We start from the raw sequence: 15,994 nt of genomic DNA on the forward strand, positions 1-15,994 counted from the left end.
TGTGGCTGCAGAAGCCCAGGAGTGCCGCACTTAGGGAAAGCCTGTGCACCGCAACGGAAAGCCCATGCAGCCAAAAACAGTGCCATAGAAACAGGCTGTTATCACCTGTAATACCACCTTTTTAAAAAGAGAGAAAAACCTTACAAAAGCATCGTCCTTGAACCTCCCTATTTGCTTTCTTGCTGATGAAAATTAATGCCAGGGTCAGTCTTTGACAACACTGAGAAGGCAACACCGCCCCCTCCGTGTGTCAGTGCTTTTTCTGCCCCTTTTGCCTGCTCTCCTTGAGCACCTAGGGTCTAAGACTAAGTAAGGGAACGACTGCACGGTAAGCATCTGCAGGTTGATGTCAGTCTGTCTCTATAGCACTTGTTCCAAGGGTATGAACTTTCTAAGCTTCACTTCTAATTGTAGCAGCAAAGAATTACAAGCTGCACTGAAAGTGATGATAGCTGGAAAAGAGGGGAGCCGGGGATCTCTTGCAGCCACATGTGGGGTATACACAGAGCTGCCCTGCAAACCAGCACCTTCAACAATAGTGCTGACTTCTCGGACTAAGGAACTCGGAACTCTTCCAGAAGTATAGAAATCATTAGCATACAGATGAACACAATTCACACCTATACAGAACACATACATACGTATATAAATCAGAAGGACGCTGAACGGTTCATAGCTATCTGGACTATAACATACTAATGACAAAACTCTGATCTTAAAAATGTAATCTCTAGACCTAGTAACCATTTGCTCTAATAATTAAGTTCTGTCCTCTAAGCTGGTATCATGAAGGGCTCCTAGTGAACATTTGGAGAATGGGTTTATGGATCAGCCAGACATGTAAAGGAGTCCCTACGGCAGCATAAATTATTATTTTAGGCATTTGGGGGAAGGGAGGACTAGGAGAAAAGGCAGTGTCTTTACAACACTGAAAGGATCAGTCACTTTGGTAGTTCAAAGACTCTGTCAAATTGGGTCCAAAATAGCTGTTTGCTTAATATATTATGAAGGTCGAGTTCTGAGTTCTCCAAAAGCTGTGCAGGTAACTAGATTGCGCTATCAAAATTCTACCTTCACTCTCTCCTTGCCGAGGAAGAAGGCTGTGGCGTGCAGGACGTCAGCGGCATGGGTGGAGTTGTGGTAAGCATTGGAAGAGTGGTAGTTGGCTTCAATCACCTGGAGCCAGGCCCGAAGAGTAGTTTCAGAACAGTGTAGAAATTCACATACTCCAAACCGGGAGAAAACTTTCAAGCCCAGGTAAACCAATGGCCTGAAAAACAGGAACATACACTCTGATTCATTGTATTAACTGCTCCAGAAACTGCTTTCTTTGAAGATACTGGGCAATTGGTTCACCTCCCTCCGATGCTTACTCCACAAGCACAGGGGCATAAAAATCGTCCTGTCCAAATTAGAAGGTGATAGATAGAGCCTCTCCTCCTCACCCGTCACTTCTTTAAAACTAGGTGCCTCGTGGTGGCTAATCCAAATGACTTCTAGACTGTCTCCAAGTCATCTGCCCTTCACTGGCTCTACAGCCAAGAAAGGCCTCTTACAGTCCCTCCCTCTGCTTCTATGTAAGCTCCACACTTCTGTGTTCCCTGAGGAAGTTACTGAGCCTGGGGACAAAAGATGTGGCTTGTGTGGGCTCAGCAGAGTCATGTCAGAGAGTCACTTATTTACAGGTGAGTTTCATTCATATCCAACACCCTTGGAAGAAATGAACTTATGTAATAGGAGAGGACTTTCTGAGTTATCGGGTCTTTCTCCTGCCTATAGGGTGAATCCAAGGAAGAGGCTACAGTGCTCTCAGACTCATGCTGTAAGCTGGAACTTTAACAAGTTCAGGGCTGAGAATGCTTAGAACTCTTGGCTCACTGGCAGAAAGGATGACCTGGCTAGATCTGAAGAAGACACTCAGTATTTCTTCATCCCGGGTTGCCACCAGGCTGATCCCAGCTCTTACCCGCTGATACTCCCTGCTCCATAGGGAGCTCACTCCAGGGACCATGGCCTCTCTGCATGATTGAAACTCCTCCAGCATGGCATGAAAAGCAGAGCCTGGGTGGTCACCTGTGGCAAGGACTCATCTCCCTCACAGTTTCCAGATGTGAAAGCCTAGAGTATGTCCATCAACCCTCCCCTGCCGGCAGCCAGAGAAGCCACGTACCTTTTGTGCGTCACAGCTTCCAGTTCAAAGATGTTGAACTCCCAGCTTTCCTCATTATCAAGTAATTGGGCGATGGAAGGGGGGACATCATTGATGGTTACTGGCATCGCAAGGTGACTATGACTCTGGTGCACGTCTGAGCAAACAGATGGGGCAAGAAGGGTGGGTAACTGGGGACTCCTGAGCGCTGCTGAGCACCTGTCATCTTCATGGGTGCTGCTAGAAAGTAAGTCTTGAACTTCCAGGGGCAGAAAGATTTTCACCTCAGGGTTCTCTTATACTTCTGAACTTCAAGATCCCCCAATAGAAAAATAATTCAGCTTAACTGAATTAACTGTTTAAATATAGACAGATACTCTGACAGTGCACAGAGAAGTAATTTGTATTAGGAGACCTGGTTTCAAATGTAGACCATAGAGATGTTTAAACTCCAATGAGACCAACAGCAAGTATCACAAACACCCTCCCCAAACAATAATCACAACACCGAGGGAGACAGAAGGCCAGAGACAGGTTACCAGCCACAGGTGGAGAGAGGACAACTTACTCTTGGTGAACACGTACTCGTTTCCTGACAGCCTTCTCAAGCCATCCTGGAATAAAGACAGATGCTATGAGAAGCATGCTTTCTATGCCATTATCATTATTCTCTCAGTTCTTTAATTAGCCAAAGGGATGTGAATCCTGAATAACTCAGTCAATCTGAAACTCCAGGTTGAAGCTCAAAACTGGATCAGAACAACAGCTACAGAACAGGGGATACTCCTTTTCTTGGCTATTAGCTGCAGGAGATGCAGAACCGAGAATTAAGTGGCTCTGGCTGCATTCAGGTCTCTTACCTGAGCTGTGAGCTAGCTCTGTTCTCATGCCATCTTTCTTTTGTGACATTGTGAAGCCACATCGATGAAATCACAAAAGTAATCTTGTTTTGGGTGCGTGTTCATTTGAAAGGACCCCAGGCATCCTCATGAAAGTGAGAGTAAAAGTCGCTCAGTCATGTCCAAGTCTTTGTGACCCCAAGGACTATACAGTCCATGGAATTCCCCAGGCCAAAATACTGGAGTGGGTAGCCGTTCCCTTCTCCAGGGGATCTTCCCAACCCAGGGATCAAACCCAGGTCTCCCGCATTGCAGGCGGATTCTTTACCAGCTGAGCCACAAGGGAACCCCAAGAATACTGGCGTGCATAGCCTATCCCCTCTCCAGGGGATCTTCCCAACCCAGGAATCACAGGCGGATTCTTTACCAACTGAGCTATCAGGGAAGCCCTAGGGACTGTTACTTTGGTGTCCTTAGACTTACATCCTGGGGAGCCAAATCCATGGGCCACATTTGGGGTATGATTTAACGTAACGCCTTTAGCGTGCTCAGTTGCTCAGTTGTATCGACTCTTTGTGACCCTGTAGACTGTAGCCCACCAGGCTCCTCTGTCCATGGGATTCTCCAGATGAGAATACTGGAATAGGTTGTCATACCCTCCTCCAGGGGATCTTCCTGACCCAGGGATCAAACCCACATCTCCTATACTGCTGAGCAGATTCTCTACTACTGAGCCGCTGCGGAAGCCCCAAAGCTTTTAAAGGTTGGGTTAACTTTTGACTAACATCTAAATTAACTTTTTTCCAGTTATAGTCTCTATCTTCTAACATGAGCTTTGCTGTTAGCCTTCAAAGGAAGTTTCTGGACTTGAGGTCTTGGGAAGGGCAGCACAGGGAGTGAACAGAATGCCCATGTCCCCCCATTTAACAGGCTCTTGAACTTTAGTCCCCAGATGTTCTTCAGTGTCAGTTCCTATCCTCTACCTTCTACCCGAGTACCTAATTAACTAGATCTTTGCTTAAAAGTCATTTATAATTGCTTAAATTATAACTGCTTATTTGTCATCCTGCGAAAGTATGTGCTAAGGTTTAAAGTGTTAATGAAGGGCTCTCCTGAAGTCACACTTAGAATCTTCAGGCCAAGAGCTTAAACTTTCAGAACCAGATAAACAGATGAGGCATTACGGCCATAGCTCTCCTGCCTCTAGGGCGGACATCGCAAGGGGCTCCTCTGTCGTGGTTTTTATGTTTTCCTTCTGCTTCTAATTTGCCTTTGTCTCTTCTCTTTCCTAACACTTCCTAAGAATAGGTGGAAGCTTGCACTGGTTCCTCACTGCCTGACCTGGAGAGGAAGCCCATGGTCTAGCAGCAGGGAAAGGACAGCAGGTCACTTGTTCTGGGAACCAGAATCTCCCCACAGCAGCTCTGCAGTGGCCGGCCTCCTAATAGACCCTTGCCAGTCTTCCTTTGTTTTTTTAACAGAAGTATTGTTGACCCTCAATGTTGAGATAGTTTCAGGTGCGTGGCAAAGTGGTTATACATATATGTGTGTGTGTGTGTGTGTATTCTTTTTCAGTTTCTTTTATATTATAGATTATTATAAGATATTGACTATAGTTCCCTGAGCTATTCAGTAGGTTCTTGTTGCTTATCTGTTTTATATATAGTAGTTTGAATCTGCTAACCCTAATCTCCTAATTTATCTCCTCTACCACCCCTTTCCCCTTTGGTGACCCTAAATTTGTTTTCTATATCTGTGAGTCTATTTCATAAATAAGTTCCTTTGTATCATGATTTTAAATTTTACATATAAGGGATGCCATGTGATATTTGTCTTTCTCTGTCTGGCTTACTTCACTTAGCTTGATCATCTGTAGGCCCATCCATGTTGCTGCAGATGGTATTATTTCATTCTTTTTTACTGGCTGAATAATATTCCAGTGTGGTGTGTGTTTCCTTTAGAAACAGAGTCTACACTGCATTGGGATGGGGGACCAAGGCCAACCCAGGGCCTTGAAAGGAACAGGAGGGTACTCAAATCACGGGGGCATCAGGGACCTTTGGTAAGAACAAGGACAATGGACCAGAAAGCCAGGCAACATTCAGCATCTGGTGGCAGGGCTGGACAGAAAACTTGAAAGTAAAACTCTTTGGTGCCCCAGACTTTGTTCTCCCGAAGAATTCTTCCAGCTTCAGTCTCCAATAAGAAGCACAAATGAATAATTTGAACTTTCTTATTTTTCTTCACTTGCTGATAGATGATGACTACAGACAGACAGATCACGGCAACACCAATAGGCCAGGACAAGGTCCTTAGAAGTCAGCCACTTCTAGTGGCTACAGACGGTGGCCCCTCCCCTCCTCCCTGTACTGAGCCACAGCAGCACTACTCTGTTTTTATTGATTATAAAAGGAACGCCATGTAAAGCTTTTATTTAAAGAAAGGATTCTACAGATAAGATTTTGGAAACTAGTGCTGTCATCTAAGTACCAACCCTTTCATTATATAAAGAGCCTGAGGTCCGAGGAAGCCAAGGTCTCAATGGATAACCGTGCCAGGTCAAGGGGAAGAAGTTAACAAGGGCCCCACTGTGATAGCTAGCCTTCAATCAACTGTCCATTTACTCATTACTGCAACATGAATTCTGAAGGACAAATTATTCATTTGTGTTCCTGCCACTGCTTCTAGTTAGCTCGCACAGCAGGTATTTCTACACCTGCCGGTAATAGTTTATCTGTCACATGTACTCGGGAGTACATTTAATGTCATCTGCCATGCATTTCCGGTTTTTTCTCATCACTCACAGTCATCAGCCCACCCACGAGATCACTGGTGTGGGGATCTTCATCTTTGGTACCCAGCTGAGGGGAGTACAGTTCCGTAGTTCGTAAAATTTCTAAAACTCTGTCCAAGGCTTCTGCCACTGTGACAGGACTGTTTTCTTGGGCTGCGTTGATTATATTTATAACCTAAGGAAGGAAAGAGAGAGAAAGAATAAATTTGAAGAAATTAGGGTTCTGCTTCCCAAAAGTCACTCGTGAGCCCAGAATCTAAAAGCAATTAGATGATAACACATCTTATTGTCAAAATGCCCGGTGTCTTCACGGCGGCACCTCGTCGCACTGAGGCAAGCTTCTCTCGCCACCCTCTCTGGTGCTTCTCTCACTTCGGCAGCTACACCTTCTCAGGCTCCTCTGCTGATCTGTCTCCTCTAGCTCTCTGCTGCGAGCTGCAGTCCCTTGGAGACTAATGCTGGGCCTCCCTCTAGCTCTACAGTTCTCTCAGAGATGAGCTCTTTCCTTTCCACGACTCTGGACACATATGACCTGCGTGCTGAGGACTCTCCAAAATTACACCCCAGCCCTGAACTCCATTTTGACCTTCAGATTTATATATCCAGTTCCCTGCCTGACCTCTCTACTGGATTATCTTATTTACATGTCAAAAACTAAAGTCATGACCTTGCTCCCCTCTTCCCAAAGCAAGCAAGTAAACATTAAAAAAAAAAAAAAAAGACAAGAGCTGCACTCCTTTGGTTTCTACATTGCTGTGGGAAAAAACCCCACTTCTATTAATCTTGTGCTCAAACCAAAACCTGGGAGGCCCTGGTTGACATATCACTTTCCCTCAATTCTCGCCCTACCTGACAGTATAATTCATCATCAAGAGAAACTGAAGTTACTCCCCAATATTTCTTGATCTACTCATTTCTCTCCACCTCGACTGCTGTAATTCCAGTGCAGCTGGCACCGTTCCTTGCTTAGGATTCTGGAATAGGTCCATAAGTGGCTTCTTCTCTTTCACTCTTGTCATCTCCAGTCCATCCTCTGCATGGCAGCTGGGGGTTCTTTTCAGTAAACATACCAGGCCATGTCACTTCCCTCCTTTAAACTCTTCCGTGGTTTCTGCTGCACATAAACCAGAACATACACTTCCTCTGGCTCAGCTGGTCAGAACACACTGAGCCTAGCACATCGCTGTCACCGAGACTCCCCGCTGCTCGCCAAGATCCAGTCACGCTACTTCCCTTCCCGTCCTCTGTTGCTCCGTCCCCTCCTCCCACCTCGGTGCTCGTCCCCTGCCGCGCCTGCTAGACTCCTCTTCTCCTAACATTTCTGCATCCTCCAGGTCTTACTGCAAATGTTACTTCCTCTACAGAGACCCTCCTTGACCACCCCTTTCACCCAACCAAAACAGGGCCCTAACCTAATTCTCCCTCACAGACACCTGTTGTTTTCCTTTATGACAGCGGTTGCCATTTATAACTATGTATTTAGGATGTGTTTATTTGTTTAATGTGTTTCCTTTACTGTAAACTCCATGATATTGGAAGTACGCCATTCGTCACTTTATCTCCAGAATACAGCGAGGGCTCGGTGGGCCTGGCTGCAGAGCAGAGGCCGCAGCTGCCACTCACCTTCGTGATGGGAGCCTCGATGGTCATGGAGTGGATCCGCGCCATGGATGGGTAGCGACGGTTCTGCAGACTTGGTGCTGGAGAGAAGTCAAGAAAGCTGAATCTGTTGCTGGTGGCTCAGCTGGGTTTCAGTGCAGCAAAGGAACCCTTCATGGACCGGGGGCCTGATTCTCACAGGACTACTGTCCTCCATTGCACCCCACAAAGCAGTGAATTCACCCATCTCTTAAACTGCTGAGGGCTCAGCCACTACTTGCCAGGGACTGCAAAGGCTGCTCTGGCCTAGAACTTTGATGACAGGAAGGTTTCATGAGTCTCAGGCCCACAGGGGGATTTCAGAGAGGGTTGATGGGATCCGGAAACCTCATTTCAAGAGCCTGACGATGCCCCAGGATTCACTTTCCCTAAGTCACTAAAGCCCAACTTGGGCAGGTCCATCACTTTCAGCCTTCAGCCACAGATCATGTAGCCAAATAACTGCCGTGTAGGCGGGGAGGTGTGATCCGTGACTAGGGTGGGGATAGGTAGGAGAATGAGGCCCCCTCATTCTGAGTCTTCAGGGTCTTAACACCAAAAACTGATGGTGGGTCTGGCTCTCATCTATAAAAACTGAGCTAGTCCAGCTGAAATCCCCTCATCCATTATCCTCTCCATCTATCTTCACCCGCAACCCACTGGGGAAAATGTCAGTCCATTTTTGTTATTTCATTTTTGGTCCCGATCTCTTGCATGCTGTGTGCTTTAGCCATCTTTCTCAATGAATTATCCATCTTATTTCTTTGGTCCGTGTTAGGTCAGCCGCTTCCTTCATGCTCACGTTTCCCACTGTGACCTGAAGGATAGCCGCTAAGAGGAACTCAGCTATTGAGACTGAGCTGCTCCGGTGGTTATGTGTCCTAACACATACTAGGACAGAAAGGAACAAGCCTAGCGTCATTTCGTAGGGAAGACAAACACTATAAAAAGTAAAAAAGAGTAAAAAGGCCTAAAATTTTTCTGCCTACAGGAAAAAAAGCCGGTTTAGTCAAAATCTACTCTTTGGGATTTAGTTTATATGCTGACGAATTCTTGAATATATTCCTATGTCATTTCCTACACTTTAAAGTCAAGGAAATATGAACTTCTTACCATCACTGCCTCGAGATGATATTGATTTCACATCAACGGACTCTTTCCTCCTGTTCTTGTATCTGAATGAATGAGACTCTAAGGATTTCAGATTAGTAATAGAGAGTGATTAGTTTATAGCTTATTCACAGCAAAGTTTACACATATTTTTTCCCTCATTCTCCAAAGAAAACAAGGTTACTTTTTAAGCACTGTAAAAATATTTTTAAAGAAATAGCGGACCACTCTGCCTTTAAATCCTCAGCACACACAGTATTATCAATAATGTTAATTGTAAAAAGATGCCCTTTTCTTGCGGTACCATATTACATTGTAGTGCAGCTTATTATTAAGGGTTATTTAGTTCCATTAATAAATATCTTCTTGAAAATAGACATTAAAACATGGGGAGAATTTTGAGGAGTTGTTTTTGACTTGAAGGATAAAGGACGGGAAAGGCTTCTGTGGGGTTATCTGAGGAAATAAACTGCTAGTCAAATCCATAGAGAGTTGAATTTATTTGAGAAATCAATTTGGACCAGTGTTAGGTCCCTCTGAAAAGTCAGACCTCTAGATGGTTTTCTAAGTTCTCCTGAGAATATGCTTTCATCAAATGATGCAGATCCCGGGAATGAAGACAGGAAAACGCAATTTTATAATCCCAACAATTTCCAACCATTTAACTTTCACTTTCATCACTGTTTTCTGGTGGAAAAAAAATACTTTAAAAATTCTGTGTCTTTGCTGACTTTGAATTTAACCCTCAAAATGTGCTGTCACATTAATGTGAAATCTAATTAAACAGTGCTACCGATGCTACCAATGAGGACCAAAGGGTGAACATGTCAGAGGGGGGGCTTCAGAAAGATACATTTTCAGGGCACCTGCTGCTTGTACGAGTAACCCATGAGCAAGGAGAAAAACTTAACCATAACACAGAGTTTTCCCTCGCTGCACAAATGTGCAGGTTTCAGCAGGGGAAATGCTTTTCTCAGACACCAATAAGTGACCATATTTCAAGAGAGAAAAAGAGACGCAGTGAGTTTTACAGAATTGTCTAGTGACACCAAAAAAGTACAACAGAACACAGTAATTAACAGAACCAGTTTCAGAGCCAAACTGCTGAAATTCCAATCTCCACTGCGCCATCTGAAAGCAGTGTAACCTTGGGAATGTTCCTTCTGTGTCTCGGTATCCACAAAATGGGGATGATTACAGCATCTCACTCACAGATTGTTGTGAGATGTAAACGAGTTAATTCATACATAGCACTTGGGACAGCCAGTGCCTGCTACGTAGTAAGTATACAGCTCATGTCCGTTATTATGAATCACATCTGTTCATCTGCATGTATAACTTCTTTTCAAGCACACATGGGATCATATTACAATATTATTTTACTACTTGTTATTACTTTGTAATATGTCTTCAATAAGTCTCTAGGTCACCTTTTTAACTATTTACTTTAATGTTCTTAAATATCTGATTCAATTTTAAACAGTTTAAATCAGCAACTATAGATAGCACTTTAAAAAATCTGATTCAAGTTTTAAAAGTTTAAATCAGTAATAACTAAATCTGACATATTTATATAGCTTAAAGTGGAAGGTGCGTGTGTGCTAAGGCACTTCAGTCGTGTCCGACTCTTTGTGATCCTATAGACCATAGCCCACCAGACTCCTCTGTCCATGGGATTCTCCAGGCAAGAATACTGGAGTGAGTTGCCCTGCCCTCCTCTAGGGGATCTTCCCGACCCAGGGATTGAACCCAGGTCTCTTATGTCTCCTGCACTGGCAGGGGGGTTCTTTACCTCTAGCGCTACATGGGACGCCCAGAGTGGAGGGCAGAAGTATTACAAAGTTAATCTGAACAACAAAGCCTTAGGATCTTGCCTTAAATCGCCTAACTTGAAATATTTTACTATCCTTTTGTGTATTTTTCTTTCAGATCCTGCCTTAATAATTTTCCTGGCCTTGGATTTGCGCTTCAGTATTTCTTTAAAAGGTATCTAGAGTAGGCGGTACTTCAAGTGATATTGTTAGGATCATATTGCATCTTTCAAACCTGAGAAACTGATGGTTATTTGCAAGACACTGGTTTTGAGCCTATTCTGGAGCTTAATAATCATATACACCCATAACATTTGTTTATCAGATAACAAATTAAACCTGGCATTAAATATTTAAGATTAAATTCAGGATTAAAGAGCACAAGAGTTCCTCAAAGTGCAGTTTCCAAATAAAGCTAAACTAGAGAGACTATATACAGCCCAGGGTGGCTGGTTGAATTCTAAATCATCCATTAGAATTATTCAAAGATGGGAAATGCTTATTCTTTCAGACTTCATTTCAGCTAAAATTAAGAAAATCTTTAACAACAGAAAAGATCAAGGGTTTGCAGAAATTATTTCTTCAATAAAGGCCATTTAAATCAAAGAATTCATTTATTCCTTCAATCAACAGATGTTGTGGAATTTGAATTTAAAAAGACAGAGAAATGAAGGATGAGAGATTCAAGCAGCCATACTCAATGGCAAAAAAGGATATAGTGTCATCAATTTAAAAAAACAACAACCAGCTACCATATACTGAGCACCTACTATGCATCAAACATTGTGCTTTACTATTTACTTAACAATAGTAATTATATAATCATTACAACAGTTCTACAAGCTACTAAGTACAATCTCCATTTTACTGATGAGGAAATTTAAACTTGGAGAAATTGTGTGGGTAGCTCAAGGTCAAAGAGTTAATAAGTGGCAGAACTTCTGCTTTCCAAGATGGGATGGTTCCAGTTTATCATCAGTGTTCTGTATTTGTTGAGTGTCTATTATATGCAAGGCAATACTGGGCACCATAAAGGACATGAAAATGCTTGTAACAGTTTTTAGCTGGTAGGTTAGTTAAAACAATACTCTCACTAGGTTAAGGAAATAAACTAAACCATCTGTGAAAGAAACAGAGTGTGGAGGGAAGAGGAGAAAGATACCAAACAGTTAATTCATTTGACAAATGAAGAAACTGAAGGTCAGATCAGATGAAATCTTGCTGAGTCGGTGAAAAACACAGTCCACTCCAGAACGGAGATGGCAGAAAGAGGAACTAAAAAGCCTCTTGATAAAAGTGAAAGAGGAGAGTGAAAAAGTTGTCTTAAAGCTCAACATTCAGAAAACGAAGATCATGGCATCTGGACCCATCACTTCATGGGAAATAGATGGGGAAACAGTGGAAACAGTGTCAGACTTTATTTTGGGGGTCTCCAAAATCACTGCAGATGGTGATTGCAGCCATGAAATTAAAAGATGCTTACTTCTTAGAAGGAAAGTTATGACCAACCTAGATAGCATATTCAAAAGCAGAGATATTACTTGGCCAACAAAGGTCCGTCTAGTCAAGGATATGGTTTTTCCAGTAGTCATGTACGGATGTGAGAATTGGACTGTGAAGAAGGCTGAGCGCCGAAGAATTAATGCTTTTGAAGTGTGGTGTTGGAGAAGACTCTTGAGAGTCCCTTGGATTGCAAAGATATCCAACCAGTCCCTTCTAAAGGAGATCAGCCCTGGGATTTCTTTGGAAGGAATGATGCTAAAGCTGAAACTCCAGTACTTTGGCCACCTCATGTGAAGAGTTGACTCATTGGAAAAGACTCTGATGCTGGGAGGCATCGGGGGCAGGAGGAGAAGGGGACGACAGAGGATGAGATGGCTGGATGGCATCACTGACTCGATGGATGTGAGTTTGAGTGACCTCCGGGAGTTGGTGATGGACAGGGAGGCCTGACGTGCTGCGATTCATGGGGTCGCAAAGAGTCGGACACGACTGAGCGACTGAAATGAACTGAATTGAAGTAGGCCAGGGCCCACTATGTACTACGTAAGTACGCCTAAGCGGCTGGGAAGCCCCCAGCAGCGGGGAGAAGGTGCTGTCTGTACAGGAATGAGAGTTGTACATTGTTGGTGGCAGACTGATTTTTCCCTCTAATGATCAAAGAATTCCAGACCTTTCTGATGTAGAGGTCATTAGTTCAGCCCCCTCTTTTCATGGCAGAGGAAATCAGGAGTCAGTGAGTCTTGCTCAAGGTATGACGTGTGGGTGTGGGCAGCTGAAATGGTGACTCGCTGCCCCTGAGTCCCAGGAGGGCCTATTCACGTTTCACTGACTACTGCAGAGAAGGGGAGCCTGACTGTGGTGTGATGACAGTGTACTCTCTGGACCTCCAGGCCACGCTCTGTTTTGAGTTTATCTGCTCTCCATGGTTTCCAGGCAGCAAAAGAAGCCAGGATGGGGAAGGCATTCAGGAGAAAACCTTGCCAAGAATGAAGATTCAAAGCCTTTTAAGGGATCCTGCTTTTAACCTGGCTCTCAAACCTTTCATTATCAGCACTGAGGTATCAGTAATTCAAGTTTCTGGGGTGGTGAAACTGTCAATCCAGGCTTCTTCAGACTGATTCATAGACTTGAGCCCACAAATCCCACCCGACCGTGTAAGAGTGAAATTGCAGTATTCTCACCTGTCTGAGAATTGTCTCCTGAATCACGATGAATCTTGAGAATCTAAAGTTGTTCAGAAGTTTGGTAAAGCAAGAAAGAGAGATTTAAAATATGGTATTAGTTACATTTCCAACCAATTTCATTAAAAACTCTGACGAGTTCAAGAAAGGAAGACGTTGCACAGATAATATGAACAGATGAAAGATGTACACAGATGATAACACTGCAAATTCTCTGTTACATCCAGACACTTATAAAATGCCTGCATCTGAGAACAGGAAGACATCCAAGGGATGCTCTTGCTAAGCAAGACATCTAGATCTCCAGTCAGCTGTTTTCATTTTTGACAGTCTACAGAAATGCAAAAAGACAAAAAAAATTTTAAACAAGATTAAATATTTTTATCAGGCCATCATATGTACCCTGTTTTTATTTCAGACATGCTGTATATTTTTCCTGTAATATAAAAGCAGTCTGAATTTAAGCCTAGAATTAAAAATAAAAACCTTTCAAAAAAGCTCTTCAAACATACATCAATTATAGACAGAGTCAATTTACTAAACATTTCTTCACAAGGTCTTAACTTTAGATTCAGTTTGGCACCTATTTCTTTCTCAGTATCAATTTTTTGTGCTAATGCTCGGTAAATATCTGTCAAACGCTGAGTGAAGTCATAGCAGTAGAAATAATAACTATGCTTTCTTTGGGGGGTCCTGCATTTCTTATGTCGATAACTCAGACATTGATTCTGGGGCACATCTAGCTGTCATGATTATAATCAGGCTGCTTTGCTGCTAAATCCACCTATTTCTGGTTTCTAAAACCACGATACGCTTGTAGGCACTGAATGAATGGAGTGAGTTAACCTGAAGAGCAAGACAGACGAGTGTGTAGGACTGTTTATGGAGGAAGATAGTACGGTTTAGCAACATCAGCTGTAACAGCCAGAAGTCCCATATATTAATATATTAGATACGGGCAAAAATGTTCCAGCTTGATTGACCCATTGAAAAATAATCACATAAAACTGAAGTTTTGTACGAATTGTTCTGCACAGTTCATTCCATGTAACTACAAAAACAGTTTCATGGCCAGCCTGTGTGAGATCTTGGTCTTACAGGTGACCAAAGGGCTCTGACTCATTTATCCCACAATTATGGGATCTTTTTATTTCTTCTGTCTTTTTCTTGTTCTCCTTACATTTTATTTGGCTTCATTGGGTTTTAGAAGGAGCATGTAGGATCTAATTCCCCACCCAGGAATAGAACCCTTTGCATTAGCAGTGCAGTCTTAGCCACTGGGCCGCCAGAGAATTCCCTGTTTTGTTTTTTTCTTTACAAATGAAGACCATTTTCTCAAAGCTACTGAGTGCAATATGAATTTTTGATATACCAAATGAGTACAGCTTTTTCTCAGTCAACTTTTTAGCTCAAAAGCAAGTCATTGTTAAATGAAAGCTTTTCTCTCTGAATCACAATCCACCTTTCCTTAAGGACCAAAGTCCCGTGGCTCCCCAGATCACACACCAAAAACCCTTTCTTGTCTTTCACTGACCTCCCCAGGCCCGCTGATTGGACTGTGGCCCTCCTGGGAGGGCAACACAGGCTTTGTATTCAGTCTAATGGAACTCGAGTAAGCCCAAGGTCTAAGCGAGGCCCAGGCCAGCCCTGCCTTTAGCATGATGGGCTCCATGTTACGGACAGCAGCGAGACTGGAAACACTCCTCAACCGGCCGACCATCAGCGGCTTCACGAGCAGAGCTTCTGAGTGCCATGTCAGGCCAGGACTCACTTCACAGTCCTCTGTGGTCAGAACTGTGCCCGGCGGCAGCTGACCCCTCACACCTCAGCAGGGCTAGGTTTTTACTGAAGCTTCTGACTCACAATCCATGTGCCTCTCCCAGACACCTCCTTTTACAACCAAAGGTTCACTTGAATGAAAAAAATCTTACAGAATTGCAATTTTCTTGGAAGGCTACACCCACCCATCATTTATAACTTGGTATGAATGCTTCCACTACAATTATTTCCCCATAGTTCTCAGTCACTCAGTGAGAGCGGGCCTCCCTGGTGGCTCAGTGGTAGTGAATCCGCCTGCAAGGCAGGAGACGTGGGTTCGATCCCTAGGTCGCGAAGATGCCCTGGAGGAGGAAATGACAACCTACTCCAGTCATCTTGTCTGGGAAATCTCATGCACAGAGGAGCCTGGCCGGCTACAGTCCAGGGGGTTACCAAGGGTCTGACGTGACTGAAGTGACTGAGCAGAGAGGAAACACACAGAAAGTGAGCGGTTGTGTGCTTGGGCATTCACTGCTGGGCGGGCGGAGGAGGCTCGCGGGCAGCAGGAGAGGGGCCACTGCTCCCGTGACTACAGCAGCCTTCCCTTCCGTGTCTGCACAGTGCTAGCATTGGAGAAGGAAATGGCAGCCCACTCCAGTGCTCTTGCCTGGAGAATCCCAGGGACGGGGGAGCCTGGTGGGCTGCCGTCGATGGGGTCGCACAGGGTCAGACACGACTGAAGCGACTTAGCAGCAGCAGCAGTTCTACACCAGCAGCCTGCTCATTACAATGTCCCTGCAAGGGAGGGAAGGTCATCATTCCTTCTGACAGATGGAGAAGTTGAGGGACTTCCCTGAACCACGCAGCCAGCCCTTGGCAGATCTCAATTCCAAACCCGGCTCTCTCTAGATCTAAAGCCGCTTCTGTATGTCACGTTGCTCTCTACGGTTAGGCCCCAGAAGGGCAGCCTGGGGTTCAGGCTTGTTAAACTGGGGTCTGAGGACACAGTGCTCTGGTTCGGTGAAGGGCCTGTTTGAATATAATTCCCTTTGTAACTCTGGAGAAGACAAGACTCCGCTATGGGTAGATTCTGTCGTGCGCACGCTAAAGCGAAGCAAAGAATCCTAATTTAAAGGCCACGTGACAGCCAATCTCTCCAGAGTATGGTGTTTTGTTCCCCTTCTTGCAATGGAAATGCATCTATAAATGAC

The 15,994-nt window shown here is 44.1% G+C and overlaps 1 protein-coding gene across 1 annotated transcript in view; it reads right to left on the bottom strand.

The window, feature by feature from the left end:
• PDE8B (phosphodiesterase 8B) overlaps positions 1–15,994 on the bottom strand; it is a 111,446-nt gene that overhangs the window by 14,825 nt on the left and 80,627 nt on the right. The window contains exons 10-16 of the mRNA XM_040225917.1: positions 13,026–13,068; positions 8,534–8,611; positions 7,406–7,482; positions 5,793–5,957; positions 2,718–2,763; positions 2,171–2,306; positions 1,072–1,270 (exon numbers count right to left, since the gene is read on the bottom strand). Of these exons, the coding sequence (XP_040081851.1) occupies positions 1,072–1,270; positions 2,171–2,306; positions 2,718–2,763; positions 5,793–5,957; positions 7,406–7,482; positions 8,534–8,611; positions 13,026–13,068 (744 nt within the window). The remainder of the gene's footprint in view (positions 1–1,071; positions 1,271–2,170; positions 2,307–2,717; positions 2,764–5,792; positions 5,958–7,405; positions 7,483–8,533; positions 8,612–13,025; positions 13,069–15,994) is intronic.

This window comes from Oryx dammah, unplaced genomic scaffold (genome assembly GCF_014754425.2).
Source record: "Oryx dammah isolate SB20612 unplaced genomic scaffold, SCBI_Odam_1.1 HiC_scaffold_26, whole genome shotgun sequence".
Taxonomy (NCBI): Eukaryota; Metazoa; Chordata; class Mammalia; order Artiodactyla; family Bovidae; genus Oryx; species Oryx dammah.